At 47.7% G+C, this 16796-nt stretch overlaps 1 protein-coding gene across 1 annotated transcript in view; it reads right to left on the bottom strand.

Annotated features, from left to right (window-relative positions):
* PARP1 (poly(ADP-ribose) polymerase 1) overlaps window positions 1-768 on the bottom strand; it is a 35293-nt gene extending 34525 nt beyond the window's left edge. Inside the window, exon 1 of the mRNA XM_081114454.1 lies at window positions 533-768. Within this exon, the coding sequence (XP_080970580.1) occupies window positions 533-652 (120 nt within the window). The 5' untranslated portion in view covers window positions 653-768. The remainder of the gene's footprint in view (window positions 1-532) is intronic.
* Between the last annotated feature and the right edge of the window lie 16028 nt (window positions 769-16796).

Raw genomic sequence — 16796 nt, 5'->3', positions numbered from 1 at the left:
AGGCGGACAGCTGCACATGCATCGAGAGAACCCCACTAGGAGCCTGGGAAGTTTGGGGGAATGTTCTTTTACACAAAAAGATCAGGCCAGAGTGAACGCGTTGTGCAGAAACGACACCAAGGTGCGCAGCTTTGCATAATTAAAAAAATGAGGGTGAGCGGGTGTTGAAACGACAGCCAAAAATAGCTTAAACAACCCTCATGCGGGCCGTCGCCACCGAAGTGGGACAAAATCCGCCAGAACCAGGTCGCTCCAGTCGGACCCGCCTCGCGAGACCCGCACGCGCCCCGCCCCGCCCCGCCCCGCCCCCGGGGCGAACGGGGACAGAAACGGTTCCTCCTTTTCACGAAGCAAACGGCACCCAGTTCCAGGCGATTTCCCGGGCTTTTCCTGCAAGATGGGCAAAACCCCGCGGCGGGGGCCCCGGCGGGCTCCACGCCGGCCGCGAGCGGCGACGCCCGGGCCCGGCCGCCCCGCCGCCTGCCCTCCCGTCCGGCCGCCGAGGCCCCCGCGCACAAAGCGGCCTCCGCACCTGCACCATGATGGCCATGCGGAGCGCGTCCTTGGGGATGCTCTCGCTGCACTTCTTGCAGGAGGCGCGCCCGCTCTTGGCGTACTCCACCCGGTAGAGCTTGTCCGAGGCCTCCGCCATCCTCCCGCGTGCTGCTGCCGGTCCCGGAGCCCGCCGCCGCCGCCGCCGCCTGAGGACACGCCGCCGCCGCCCGCCCCCTCGCGTGCGTACGTCCGGCCGTCAGTCCGCTCCGCTCTGGAGCGCGAGCGCCCGGAAGCACCGCCCACCCGCCGCTCGCCGATAGATTGCTGATGCCTGGCGGCGGGCACGCCCCGCGCACGCGTCCCAGGGGCGGGGCCTCGGCGCGCGCGCGCCCCCTGCCGGCCGCGGAGGGCGGAGCTCCCCGGCGCCTGCGGCGGCGTGCGCTGGGCGGGCGGCGGCGCTGCGGGCGGAGCTGCGGGTGGCTGGGCGCCAGGAGCTCCCGTTCACGGTGCTGTCGCTGGAGGCTGGCACGCTCTCCCCGTGAAGCCTGCTTCACCCCCTTTCACGCGCGGGTCCCTCTCCCCGAGGGCGGCCAGGCTGGACGGCTCGGGAATGTGGTTGACCTGCCTGGCCCTGGGGGGAGAGGGGGGTGCTACCTGCGGCCTGCAGACCTTGGGGGACGACGACTAACTGAAATCCAGCACCGCCTTCATGATGCGCTTTTTTTTTTTTTTTTTATTGCTTAAAGTATTACAAAGGGTATTACTTATGTCTCCTTTTTCCCCCTCCCCCTTGACATTCCCCCGGCCCCTACCCACCAATGACGGGCTTTAAGCGAATGAATACAAACCCCGGGAGTGTGAATAGTGCCGTGACTTAGGCAGCAAGTCGTCGCCCGTGTGTTCATGTCCCTTTACACGTGTTGGAGGCAGCTCAGTACGGTCACGCTCACCACGACTCGAAGTTGCGGGCGTGCAGACCTGCTGCTACCAGGTCTTGTTATTTAACGTGGAGCTGTATTTTATTATTATTTTTTTAGTTTATAGAACTATATTCTTATATAATTGATTTCTCTTTCAGCCCTATGCAATTTATTCTATTTGTTTTAAGCGCAGTGTGCTGTGTTTGAAAGTATTCAACCCTGTGATAGAAGACGAGAAAATAAACAGGACGAATGGAACTCATAACACTTGTTAAGCCCTAGCGGTTTGGCTCAGTGGACAGAGCATCAGCCTGCAGACTAAAGGCAAGGGCACATGCCTGGGTTGCAGGCTCCATCCCCTGTGTGGGGCGTGCAAGAGGCAGCCAATCAATGATTCTCTCTCATCATTGATGTTTCCATCTCTCTTTCCCTCTCCCTTCCTCTCTGAAATCAATTTAAAAAAAAAAACTTGGTCAAAGCACAGAGAGGAAGAAGGCTAGCACCATAAGAGTAGGGGATGTTGAGTAGGCAAGCAGATTATGAGAGGTGGGCCAAGAATCCTAAATTCGGATTCAGAAGATAAATAGAATAAGTGGATTATGTCATGGAACAGATAAGAGCACTTAGAGAGCAACCAAATCAGGCAGACCGTTCAGCCTCTGGCTTAGCAACCCTGGCATCCCTAAATGCCACCTGGTTACCGTCAGCTGTGCCCACAGCTGGCCTCCTCTCTAGGTTTCAGTTCTTGGCAGAAACTTCGTTTGATTCAACTTTCCCCCCTTATGCTTGCTTGATGCCTGTCATTTAGTTGGCCCTCAGAACATAAGTGTTTATTCAAATTCCTGTTTTTAAAGCATATCTTCAATTTTCTCTGAATGTTTTTGGTGCCTGTTACTCTCAGTTGTCCATGCAGCTCTGAAGGAACCCCAGTTCCTGGTGTGGTGAGGGGTGGGGGGCCGAGCAGGAGCAAGGAAATGTCCCCGGGATCACTGTATCTGGGGACATTCACAGGTGCCTGAGGAACCCCTGAGCCCCAATACTGTTGTCTTGCTGGGGACAGGATGTGAGAGAGAGACACAGTCAGGAGCTTAAGGATTTTATTGTGGTTTCCTTGATAAAAGCAAACAAACACAAACAAAGCAATTAAATAACATAGGCATAAATCAAATAAAGGGTGAAAGTTTTTTCCCCTCTCAATTTCTCCCGGAGGCCATCACTCCTCAGTTTATAGTTTGGCCTATATCTTGCCGGATTCTTCACACACACAAACACACACACACACACACACACACACACACACAGTTTGAGATCTTACCTTAATTTTTTGAGTATCCCAGAGATATCTATTCCTGTCAGAAACGGGGTCATTCATTCCTTTTAACAGCTGTATACAAGTTCACAATAGAGATGAACCATACTTTGTTGTTTTATTTGAAGGGATGATAGTGTCATTTACATTTATTTTATTTATATAGACTTTTCATATTTCTGTAAAATATTGAGACCTGCTCTGTTCAATACAGCAGTCACTAGCAATATGGCTACTGAGCACTGCTGAGGGATGAATTTGACTTGGGATGGGCTGTAAGTATAAATTCACATTGAACTTTGAAGACTTTGTATGAAAAAAGTAAAGTAAAATATCTCATTAGTAATTTCTTTACATCAGTTACATGTTGAAATGATACTATTTTGGAAACATTGGTTAAATATTGGATTAAATAAAATGTATTATTAAAATACTAGAGGCCCAGTGCACGAAATTCATGCATGGGTAGGGTCCCTAGGCCTAGCCTGCAATCAGGGCTGATCTGCCTTCCCGCATGCCCACCAGGGCCTCCCTTGGTTCTGCGCTGCTCCCTGGTGATCAGCGCATGTCATAGCGATCATTGAACTCCTGGTCGAATTCCCAAGGGGACACTTTGCATATTAGCCATATATATATACTTTATATGTATGTATGTATATATACTTTATTTATATTTATATGTATATATATACTTTATTTTAAAGTATATATATGTATATATATACTTTATATGTATATATGTATATATATACTTTATTTAAACATTGTGGGAAATATGTTTAAATGGGCAAAAAGGTAGTATGGGAAATTAACAGAAGAAAAAATTAAAATCGCCCATGGAATTTGAAAGCAAACAAAGCAAAGTACAACACGCATTCAAAATCTGAAGACTACAGTCAAAGCTTAACTCAGGATAAAGTATATAGCCTTAAATACACATTGGAAAAATAATAATAAAAGACAACTCAGGGTGGGGGAGTGGAGGTAGATAATGAAATAGAACTTTCATCTTTTGCTCTGCACATTTATGTCTTATCTAAATATAAAAGTAAATATGTATATATTTACTTTTTAAATATGACTAATAAAAATTCAAAATTATATATCTTGCTTGTGTTTCTTTCAGGCAGAGCTAATTTAGATAAGACATAAATGTGCAGAGCAAAAGATGAAAGTTCTATTTCATTATCTACCTCCACTCCCCCACCCTGAGTTGTCTTTTATTATTATTTTTCCAATGTGTATTTAAGGCTATATACTTTATCCTGAGTTAAGCTTTGACTGTAGTCTTCAGAGTGTTGTACTTTGCTTTGTTTGCTATCAAATTCCATGGGCGATTTTAATTTTTTCTTCTGTTAATTTCCCATACTACCTTTTTGCCCATTTAAACATATTTCCCACAATGTTTAAGCTCTGTAGGTTTGTTTTTTAAATGATGTAAACATGTCTTACTTTATTTCCCTGTTTGCTCCTAACTTCCAAATGCTCTTTACCATGCATTATGTTGCCTGGTTTATTAACAGAGTGAGACTCCAGGACACATGCTGGTGCTGAGGGGAGACTGTGGTGGGCGGTTGGAGCCGGTCTGTACGAGGGTGAGAGGCAGAAAGGCTGTTTCCATGGCCGCCTCCACCCACGTCGACTTGCCCTCCTTTCCATTTTCCTTTGAAAAAACCCCCACAATATAAACATCAGCCTCCTTTCCCCTCCCCCTGATTATATAATACCTCCAGCCTGTAAAAACAAACAAAAAAAAACACATTACTTTTGAGTATGAGGAAGAATGTAAGATGCCTGCAATTCTGTTCTGTCAACATTTTGGTGATGATCCCAGGAAGCAGGTGGCCCGCAGGCAGGGCTGTTGGCACGAATGTGGCCCATGAATGATTATGGCTCTCCCTTGCTTGGAGGACCGCCACCCAGGCCTCATGCAAGGGGAAGACATGTGGTTTGAGCTGAAGGAGCACCTTGAACATGAAGACGGAATGAATGACGAGGAGGTTCTAGCTGTTTAGTTCAAAACCAAGGCCATGGTTGTGCTGGAGCCAGGACCTCCCCTCCCCCAGCAGTATGAGCCCTGGAATCTTTGGGGTCTCAGGCCATCGTTGCCCATGGACCTCAGATGGAACCATTTTAATCAATCAGAGACGTTCTGGTTGGTGGATGGAGAGGGCTCCCGCTTTTAAAAAAATATATGTTTTTATTGATTTCAGAGAGAGGAAGGGAGAGGGATAGAGAGATAGAAACATCGATGAGAGAGAGACATTGAGAGGATTCCAAGGTGGTGACCGACAGGACGGCAGTAAGAAAGAGGGTGTGAGTGAGTGAGGGGGTGAAAGGGGCGTGTGTGGACATCTGGTGTGTGTGTCTGAGTGAGGGACAGCTAGATCTTGCAGGACCTTCAGGAGCTGGCAGACCGGGCTCGCATAGCCGGGCAACCTCTGCTACTGCTGTAATCTCTCCTGGAGCACCGGCTCTGCTGCAGAGGCCACGCCACCTTGAAGGGGAGAGTGGCTGTGACTGGGATCCCAGCCTCGCCTCCACCCAGGATGCTCTCAGACACCACCCAGGATCCTACAGCCCCTCAACCAGAGACCTGCTGCCGACCCACGGATACCGGAACTTCATCCCACCCCCAGCTGAGGGCTCCTGTGAGTTCTGGAGGGCGCACCCCCCCCCCCCCACAGCCAGAGGCTGTAGCCCCAGGCACTGCAACTGCACATGTAAACAGTTGAGTCTTACACAGCAGCCCCAGGCACCATGACTGTTCCAGCAGCCATGTGAGCAGCCGCTGCCCACAACCACCGGAGGAGCAGATGCCCTGTGACACTCCCCCCAGGAGTAACTGCTGACCGCAACCACACGAGGAGCAGACACTCCACGACCACTCAAGGAGTGGCTGCCACGCAAGCAGCCACTGCCCGCGATCGCCTGAGGAACAGCTGCCACCAGTGACTGAGGAGCAGCCGCCCTATGCCCCATGAAGGAGCAGCTGCCCCGCAACTATCCGAGGAGCAGCCGCCCCCTGAGCAGCCACTGCCCCACGACTGTGCAAGGAGTGGCTACACCGTGACAGCCTGAGGAGCAGCCACCACCTGCGACCACTCAAGGAGCAGACACTGCCAAGACCGCCTGAGGAGCAGCTGCCCCGCGAGCACACAACCCACCACCAAGCTCACCGCTATAGCCACAGGCCCTGCACGACTTGACACCTAGATCCTTTGGTGAGAGCAAAAATGGGGAGACAGAAGAACCCCCAAAGGAAAGAAAAGGAGGAAGCACCAGGAAAGGCAATAAATGAAACAGCGGCATGCAATATGTCAGAAAAATAATTCAGAATAAGGGTCATATAGTTCATAAACTGGATGGATGAGAAAATCACCAACCTATGTAAGAATTAGGAGGAAATAAAGAGTGATATAGCTACAATAAAAAAACAATATGGAAGCTTTCAATAGTAGACTAGGAGAAGCAGAGGACTGAATTAGCGAATTAGAAGACAGGGAAGCAAAACACACCCAATCTGAACTGCAATTGGAGAAAAAAATCAAAAGGAGGAGAGCCTGAGGGAGCTTTGGGACAACATGAAATGAAGCAACATACCTATAATAGGGGTTCCAGAATGACAAGAAGAGGAGCAAGGGTTAGAAAACCTATTTGAAGAAATAATGTCAGAAAACCCTGATTTGGGGAAGAAAAAGTCACACAAGCACAGAGAGGCCCAAACAAGATGAACCCCAAAAGACCCATACCAAGACATGTCATAATTATGATGGCAAATGTTAACACATTGCATGCGGGAAACGTATTTATACGTTTTACATTGACTGTAGTAGTAGAGCGTGGGACACGTATTAATACGTTTTTTATAGACTAGCGGTAGAATGCGGGTAACATATAAATACATAAACTAAAGTTATCGTAATTTTACTGAACGTTGCCATTTGCACAAAAAATTAGCAAAAATGGCCCGTGCCACCTGTTAGCGCGCGATAAAAACTACCCGCAAATAATGTGTTAACAATAAAGAGAGAATCTTAAAGGCAGCAAGAGAGAGAGAGAGAGAAAGTTACATACAAGGGCTCTCCCATTAGATTATCAAATGATTTCTCAACGGAAACACATCAGGCCAGAGGAAAAAATGGAAGAAAGTATACAAAATGATGCAAAGCAAGGGATTGAATTCAAGAATACTCTATCCAGTTATCTTTCAAAATTGAAGGGGAAATCATGAGCTTCACAGACAAAAAAAAGTCTGAGGGAGTTTATCACCACCAAGCCAGCAATGCAAGAAATGCTAAAGGGACTGTTGTAAAAAGAAGAAATAGAAAGGGAAGAAGGAACACAGGCACAAAAAATAAAAATGGCTACAAACAAGTAACTATCCTATATGATAAAGAGGTAATATGCAAATTAACCCTCACATCCTCTCAAGATGGCTGCCTATGACCAGGCTGGCAGGGCAGTTAGTGAAGGACGACCAAATGGCTGAACAAGCAGGCTGCGTGGGGTGACCAGGCCAGTGGGAGGGCCATGAGGGGCGACCAGGCTGGCGGAGGGGGCAGTTTGGGTGACCAGGTCAGCAGTGGGGGTGGTTGGGGGTGACCAGGCCAGCAGCAGGAGCAGTAAGAGGCAATCAGGCTGGTGGGAATGGGAGGGAGATAGAAGTGACCAGGATGGCAGAGGCAGCAGTTGGGGGTGATTAGGCTGGCAGGGGGGGCAGTGAGCGGTGACTAGGCTGGCTGGGGGGAGCCAGTTGAGGGCTACCAGGCCAGCAGAGGGGGACAGTTGTGGGTGACCAGGCCAGCAGGGGGGCAGTAAGGGGTGACCAGGCAGGCAGTGGGGCAGTTAGGAGCAACCAGGCTGGCAGGGAGGGGGCAGTTGGGGGAGACCTGGCCAGCAGGGGGCGGGCAGTTAGGGGCGACCAGGCAGGTAGGTGAGTGATTAGGAACCAGTGGTCTAGGATTATGAGAGGGATGTCTGACTGCCAGTTTAAGTCCGATCCCCGAGATTGGGCCTAAACTGGCAGTCAAACATCCGCCAAGGGGTCCTGGATTGGAGAGGGTGCAGGCTGGGCTGAGGGGAACCGCTCCCACCGGCATGAATTTTGTGCACTGGGCCTCTAGTCCATATATATATATATATATATATATCTATATCTATATCTATATCTATAGATATATATATATATATATATCCTATCTAATAATAGACAAACATGGTAATTGACCATACCTTCGCTACGCCTCCCATGGGCTAATCAGCGAGATATGCAAATTAACTGCCAACAAAGATGGCGGTTAATTTGCATACGTGGGCGCAAAGAGGCAGAGCGAAGACTGAAGGCGGCTCCGGCCAGAGCAGCAAGGGCTCTGATGGCAGCTCCGGCTGGAGCAGGGAGGGCTCTGAAGGTGGCTCCGGCCGGAGCTAAGGCCTCGGTCCCGGGTGCCAGAGGAAAACCAGTGCCAGCAGCTAGGGGAAGGGAAGGCCTATTTCACGAATCTTTTCGTGCAATAGGCTCCTAGTATATATATAAAAAGCCAGGGGCAGTGACGACCAAAACAAACAACCCGTCACTATGAGGTGGCATTGACTGGCAAACAGGCTGAACTCCTGACCTCTCAGTCCCTACTCCGCACCTCCCATGGGCGGCAGCAGCTTTCTCCCACCTCCCGCGAGCCAGGGGCTCCCTCCCGCCTCCCACAGGTGCCAGCGGCTCCCACCCGCCTCTAGCGAACCATTGCTGCCCACTGCAGCCAGTGAACCAGCCTGATCAGGGGGTGGGACCAGCCAACCTTGTGGCCCCTCCCCCCGCTGGCCTGCCCCTGATTGGAGTCTCCCATCCCAATCAAGAGCGCTGCACAGAGCCTGGACCCTTCCTGGCAGCCCTGAGTCCCTGGGGTCGAGAATTCTACTGGCCCTGCCCAAAGAGTAGAGGCACCTGATGGGCAGGGACAGGGAACACAGGCCTCCAGGGAGCACCGCAGAGTTGGCAAGGGGAGGAGAGGGCCTGCAGAGGCAGGAGGAGGCAAAGCCAGTGGACATCAGCCCAGAATTCAGCCCTTCCCCCCGGAGGCAGTGGGCCCTCAAGACAGAACCCCAGCTCAAATCGGAAAAGCCCAAGGGAGGCTTCAGGAAGCTCTATGACGAGAGACTTCGTGAGGGCCTGACCGAAACCACGCTGCTGGCTGGCGCAGCTCAAGGTGGAGCTGAAGTGTGACATGCAGAGGTAGGCGCGCTTTGCAGAGAGGCCGGTACTCCTGGAGCTGGAGAGATTTGAGCTCAGGGCCCTGGAGCACAAGGCCGCTGAGCTGAAAGAGGACCTGAAGGGCCTGTCCCACCTCGGGGCTGGATGAGAACGCGACCCTGATCCGCATCATCAGCAAACTGTCCAAGTGACCCCTGCACCTGCACTTATTCAGCTGCTTCTGCCACACGCACCCCTTCCCCTGTATGAACATGAGTGACAGGGCTGCCGGGAGTCTCTGAGAATCCATAACCTCCCCTCTGGACCTCCAGACTGGGAGGGGAGGACAGAGCCCCCAGGAGCCAAGGAGGCCATCTGGGGCCAGGATGGAGAGGGGAGGCTGAGCCAGGTAGGGGAACCAAGGCTGCAGGCAGGACTAAGAAGGAACTGAGGACCAGGAAGTGCCAGGACCAGTAGCCAGGACAAGAGTGGCCACCTAGAGGTCCCCTTTCACGTGTGCTGCCACCAGTCACCCCTCTAGTCCCTGAGCAGGGATCTGAGAATTTGCCAAGCATCCCGCTGGCCTGGGCCAGGTGGGCCTGTATATAGGGTCCATGTGCAATAGGGAGGGATGTCTTTTATTGTTTGCTGCCCCCTCCCCAACGCTGGGGGAGAAGGTATTTTTAGCTTAGTGGGGCAGTAGGTGGGGCTGTGAGCAGCAGCAGGCTACTGCACGAGTGATTTCACACGCTGGGCCCCTAATCTATAATAATAAAAGCATAATATGCTAATTAGACCAGACGTCCTTCCGGGCGGCCTTCTGGATGAAGTTGGGGCTGCTAGAGAAGCCCGGGTCCCTGGTGCCTGCCAGTGGCTGGAGGGAAGCCCAGGTCCTGGGTGTCAGAGGGAAGCCAATGCCAGCAGCTGGGGGAAGAAAGACCTACTTTTGCATGAATTTCATGCATCGGGCCTCTAGTCAATAATAACTTTAAATAACTTTGGCCTAAATTCTCCAATCAAAAGACATCGAGTGGCTGAATGGATAAGAAAACATGACCCATAAATATGCTGTCTACAAGAGACCCACCTTAGAACAAGAGACCCACACAGACTGAAAGTGAAGGGGTGGAAAAATATCTTTCTGGCAAATGGAAATGAAAAAAAAAAAAAAAAGCTGCGGTAGCAATACTTATATCTGACAAAATAGGCCTCAGAGTGAAGGCCATAACAAGAGATAAGGAAGGCCACTTCATAATACTAAAGGGATTGATACAACAAGAGGATACAACTCTGGTAAACATATATGCACCCAATGCAGGAACACCCAAATACATAAAATTACTTCTGGAAGATATCAAGGGAGAAATATACATCAATATGATCATAGTAGGGGACTTTAATACCTCATGACATCACTGGATAAATCCTCTAGACAAACAATCAGAAACAGCAATCCTAAATGACTCACTAGATCAGATGGACTTAATTGACATCTTCAGAAGATTTCACCCACAGAATATACATTCTTCTCAAGTGCACATGGCACATTTTCAAAGATAGACCATTATTAGGACATAGGCAAAGTCTCTCCAAATTCAAGAGGATTGAAATCATATCAAGCATCTTCTCAGACCACAATGGCATAATATTAGAAAGCAACTACAATAACAACAATAAAAAAAATCTAAACACTTGGAGGCTGAATAGCATACTATTAAGCAATGATTGGGTTACCAAAGAGATCAAAGAAGAAATTAAAAACATCCTGGAAATGAATGAAAATGAAAACACAACAATCCAAAATCTATGGGATACAGTGAAAGCAGTCCTGAGAAGAAAGTTCATAGCATTACAGGCCTACTTCAAAAAAACAAGAAACAATGGTAATAAATTATTGAACTCTACAACTTAAGAATTAGAAAGAGAGCAACAAGAAAAGCCCAGAGTGATCAGAAGGAAGGAGATAATAAAGATTAGAGCAGAAATAAATGACATAGAGACTAAAAACACAATACAAAAGATCAATGAAAGCAAGAGCTGGTTCTTTGAAAGGATAAACAAGATTGATGAACCTCTAGCGAGACTCACCAAGAAGCAAAGAGAGAGGACCCAAATAAACAAAATCAGAAATGAAAGAGATGAAATAACAATAGACCCCACAGAAATACAAAAGGTTATAAAGAAATACTATGAACAACTCTACTCCAACAAACTAAACAACCTAGAGGAAATGGACATATTCCTAGAAAAATATGACCTTCCAAAACTCAATCAAGAAGAATAAAAAAAAACTCAACAGGTCGATAACTAAGGAGGAAATTGAAGCAGTCATCAAAAAGCTTCCATCAAACAAAAGCCCGGGGCCAGACAGCTTCACAGGAGAGTTTTACCAAACATTCAGAGAAGAACTAAAACCTATTCTCCTCAGACTAGTCCAAAAAATTCAAGAAGAAGGCACACTTCCAAGCTTTTTCTATGAAGCCAGCATTACCTTAATCCCCAAACCAGATAAAGACACTGCAAAGAAAGAGAATTACAGGACAATATCCCTGATGAACATAGATGCTAAAATCCTCAACAAAAGTCTAGCAAACCGGATCCAGCATTACATTAGAAAGATCATACACCATGACCAAGTGGGATTTATTCCAGGGATGCAAGGATGGTACAATATCTGCAAATCAATAAATGTGATACATCACATAAACAAATTGAGAGACAAAAATCACATAATCATATCAATTGATGCAGAAGGCATTTGACAAAATCCAACACCCTTTCCTGATAAAAACTCTCAGCAAAGTGGGAATAGAGGGATCATACCTCAACATAATAAAAGCCATATATGACAAACCTACAGCCAACATCATACTCAATGGGTAAAAACTAAAACCATTTCCCCTAAGAATAGGAACAAGACAGGGATGCCCACTCTCACCACTCCTGTTCGACATAGTACTGGAAGTATTAGCCATTGCGATTAGACAAGAAGAAGAAATAAAAGGCATCCAAATTGGAAAAGAAGTAAAACTGTCCTTATTCACAGAGGACATGATATTATACATAGAAAAACCCTAAAGACTCCATCAAAAAACTACTAGAACTAATAAATGAATTCGGCAATGTAGCAGGATACAAAATTAACACCCAGAAATCCATGGCTTTTTAAAAAAATATATTTTTATTGATTTCAGAGAGGAAGGCAGAAGTAGAGACAGATAGAAACATCAATGATGAGAGAGAATTACCGATTGACCGCCTCCCTCAGGCCCCCCACTGGGGATCGAGCCCGGGCATGTGCCCTTGATCAGAATCAAACCTGGGACTCCTCAGTCCATAGGCCGACACTCTATCCACTGAGCCAAACCAGCTAGGGCGGTCCATGGCTTTTTTATACACCAATAATGAACTCAGAAAGATAAACTTAAAAAAATCCCATTTACCATTGCAACAAAAAACAAGATACCTAGGAATAAATTTAACCAAGGAGGTAAAGGACCTGTACTCAGAAAATTACAGGACGCTGAAAAAAGAGATAGAGGAAGATATAAATAAATGGAAGAATATACCGTGTTCATGGATTGGTAGAATCAACATCATTACAATGTCCATGCTACCCAAAGCAATCTACAGATTCAATGCAATCCCCATTAAAATACCAATGGCATATTTCACAGACCTAGAACAAACTCTCCAAAAATTCATCTGGAATAAAAAAAGATCCAAAATAGCTGTGGCAATCTTGAGAATGAATAAAGTTGGAGGGATCACAATACCAGATATCAAGCTATACTACAAAGCTACTGTTCTCAAAACTGCCTGGTACTGGCACAAGAACAGACATATAGACCAAGGGAACAGAACAGAGAACTCAGAGTTCAATCCAAGCCATTATGCTCAATTAATATTTGACAAAGGAGGCAAGGACATACAATGGAGTCAAGATAGTCTCTTCAATAAATGGTGCTGGGGAAATTAGACAGATACATGCAAAAAAATGAAACTAGACCACCAACTTACACCATACACAAAAACAAACTCAAAATGGATAAAGGACTTAAACGTAAGATGGGAAATCATAAAAATTCTAGAAGAAGCCACAGGCAGCAAAATAGCAGAAATTTGTCATAGCAATATCTTTACTGAAACAGCTCCTAGGGCAATGGAAACTAAGGAGAAAATAAACAGATGGGGCTACATCAAAATAAAAAGCTTCTGTATAGCAAAAGAAACCATCAACAAAACAACAAGAAAGCCCACTGCATGGGAGAACATATTTGCCAATGTTATCTCTGATAAGGGTTTAATCTCTAAAATTTATAGGGAACTCATACAACTTCACAAAAGGAAGATAAACAATCCAATCAAAAAAATGGGCAAAGGACCTAAATAGACACTTTTTAAAAAAATAAATTTTATTGATTTTTTACAGAGAGGAAGGGAGAGGGACAGAGAGTTAGAAACATTGATCAGCTGCCTCCTGCACACCTCCCACTGGGATTGTGCCCACAACCAAGGTACATGCCCTTGACCAGAATCGAACCTGGGACTTTAATCAAACCTGGGACCTTTCAGTCTGCAGACTGACGCTCTATTCACTGAACCAAACCGGGCAGGGCCTAAATAGACACTTTTTGAAAGAAGACATACAGAAGGCTGAGAGACATATGAAAACATGCTCAAAGTCACTAATCATCCGAGAGATGCAAATCAAAACAATGAGGTACCATCTCACACCTGTCAGAATGGCTATCATCAACAAATCAACAAATGGCAAGTGCTGGCGAGGATGCGGAGAAAAAGGAACACTCGTGCACTGCTGGTGGGAATGCAGACTGGTGCAGCCACTGTGGAGAACAGTATGGTGTTTCCTCAAAAAGTTAAAAATGGAACTCCCATTTGACCCAGTGATCCCACTTCTAGAACTATATCCCAAGAAACCAGAAACACCAATCAGAAAGGATATATGCACTCCTATGTTCATAGCAGCACAATTCACCATAGCTAAGATTTGGAAACAGCCTAAGTGCCCGTCAGCAGATGAATGGATTAAAAAACTGTGGTACATCTACACAATGGAATACTACGCTGCTGTAAAAAAAAAAAGAAATCTTACCATTTGCACCAGCATGGATGGAACTGGAGAGCATTATGCTAAGTGAAATAAGCCAGGCAGTGAAAGAAAAATACCACACGATCTCACGTATTTATGGATAATAAAGACCATTATAACCTGATGAACAAAAAGATAGATACAGAGGCAGAGAAGCATCGAACAGACTGCCAAATTACAGCAAGAAGGCTGGGGAGTGTTGGGGGGGGGGTGGCGGGGAAGGGGTAAGAGATCAACCGAAGGGCTTGTATGCACGCATATGAGCATAACCAATGGACACAAACAGTAGGGGGAGTGGGGGCATGTGCTGGGGGGTGGGGGAGGCCAAGGAGAGGTCAATGGGGGAAAAGGGAGACTTACATAATACTTTAAACAATGAAGAATTTAAATAAAAAAAAAAAGAGAGAGACATTGATCAGCAGCCTCCTGCTGCCTCCTGCACGCCCCCTACTGGGGATCGAGCCTGCAACCCGGCATATGCTTTGACTGGGAATCGACTCGGGGACCTCTTGGTTCATGGGTTGACACTCAGTCACTAGGCTACACCAGACAGCCCGGGTCCTGCCTTTTTCTCCCAAGGGTCTCTGGCACTCTGGCAGTTTTGTATCCCCCACCCCCACAGACACATCCCAGTACCAGCCCATGCCCAGGAGTACTGGGCAGGGCACCCTTGAGGCTCCCTCAAAAAGGGGTAATGGGCCCTACCTGGTTTGGCTCAATGGATAGAGCATTGACCTGCGGACTGAAGGGTCCCAGGTCAAGGGCACAGGCCCCGGTTTCGGGCTCAACCCCCAGTGTGGGGCATGCAGGAGGCAGCCGATCAATGATTCTCTCCCTCTCCCTCTCCCTTCCTCTCTGAAATCAATAAAAAACATATAAAAAAGAGGGTAACAGGGGACTCCATACTTCTCAAGCGATTGACAACACTTGAACATAGATTATTCCAAAGGGACACCTGGGACAGGCAACTTAGGGAAAAAACAAAAACAGCTGCTCTAGATGTCGACATAAGAAATGCCCAGCCCTGACCGGTGTGGCTCAGTGGATAGAGCGTCGGCCTGCGGACTGAAGGGTCCCAGGTTCGATTCCGGTCAAGGGCATGTACCTGGGTTGCAGGCACATCCCCGGTAGGAGATGTGCAGGAGGCAGCTGATCAATGTTTCTCTCTCATTGATGTTTCTAACTATCTCTCTCCCTTCCTCTCTATAAAAAATCAATAAAATATATATTAAAAAAAAAAAAGCCAGGTGAAGAGTGGCGCCCAGCCCGGCCGGTGTGGCTCAGTGGTTGAGTGTCGACCTATGTACCTGGAAGTCGGGTTGGATTCCCAGTCAGGGCACATGTCCCGGGTTGCGGACTCGATCCTGGTAGGGGGCGCGCCGGACGCAACTGATTGATGCTTCTCTCTCATCATTGATGTTTCTATCTCTCTTTCACTCGCGCTTCCTCTCTGAAATCAATAAAAAATTTTATTTTTAAAGAAGAGTGGAGCCCGTCAGCTGCAGCCCTGTTAGCTCAGGGCAGTGGTGCGGGTTGAGTCCCTGCTGCCACCACACTCTGCCCACACAGGCCAGTCTCTCTGAGCGCATTTCTCACGGAGCAAACAGCCCAGTTATTTTAAAACCCACGGCGACATAAAGAAACGCACAATTGCCTCAGAAAATGATGCTCCCTCTGAGCCCATGCACTTGTCCTGGATGCTGCTCTTCTGTCAAGAAAGGGGTTTTGTAGTGACGGAGGGAGGCAGCCTAGAAAGGCCGGCCGGCAGAGCACGCGCCTGGGCCCGAGTGGGCCCCGAAGTGCCTGCCACGGGTTCATGTCTCCAGCGAGAGCAGAGCCGCAGAAACGGAGATGTTTAGGCCCTCGCTTCTAGTTAAAGATCTTTGCCCTGTTCTCCTAGTGACTGGGCCAATCTTATTTAATCCTTTGTTCTATTATGTTTTTTAAATTTTAAATTTTTATTTATTGATTAGAGAGAGAGAGAGAGACAGAGAGGTGGAGGTTGAGAGAGAGAAACATTGATCGCTGCTCCGCCCACCCGTGCACTCACTGGTTGTTTCCTGCCGGGGCCCCCAACCCGGGAGGCACCGCAACCCTGGTGCAGCTGGAGGGTGTTCCAACCAACTGAGCTACCTGGCCAGGGCCAGTCCTTTGTTCTTCTTCTTTTTTTTTATTGATTTCAGAGAGGAAGGGAGAGGGAGAGAGATAGAAACATCAATGATGAGAGAGAATCACTGATCCCCTGCCTCCTGCACGCCCCCCACTGGGGATCAAGCCCACAACCCAGGCAAGTGCCCTCGATTGGAATCAAACCCGGGACCCTTCAGTCCGCAGACCAATGCCCTCTCTGCTGAGCCACACGGGCGAGGGCTAGTCCTTTGTTCTTAAAGAGAAAAACACATAAAGGAGGAAAGGAAGGACGTAAAGCCACAGGTAGCTCAGCAGTTCGGGAGGGAAGTAGTGTCACCAAGCCGCAGTGACATTCTGATCCGCTGCGTCGCTGTGGACCTGACGCAGCCACTGTGGAGATGGTTACATAATCCTATCAGGGTGCAGCCTTCCTAACCAGGTTCCCACAGAGGCACGTCTCAACGGTTATGATTTCTTTTTCAATAACACTTCTTTAAAAAAAAAAATCGCATCAGTATTCTGTGGTTCTCTCTTCTCTATAATTTTAGAGGGCAGGAAATTTCATTAGAACGGAAAACACACAGCGTATTGTTTTCAGATTTGATTTTTTGAATGACAGGAGAACCGTACTGTGAGGTGATT

The sequence above is a fragment of the Myotis nattereri genome (genome assembly GCF_964212035.1).
Source record: "Myotis nattereri genome assembly, chromosome: 20".
NCBI lineage: Eukaryota > Metazoa > Chordata > Mammalia > Chiroptera > Vespertilionidae > Myotis > Myotis nattereri.
This window is presented reverse-complemented; position numbering and strand designations above follow the sequence as displayed.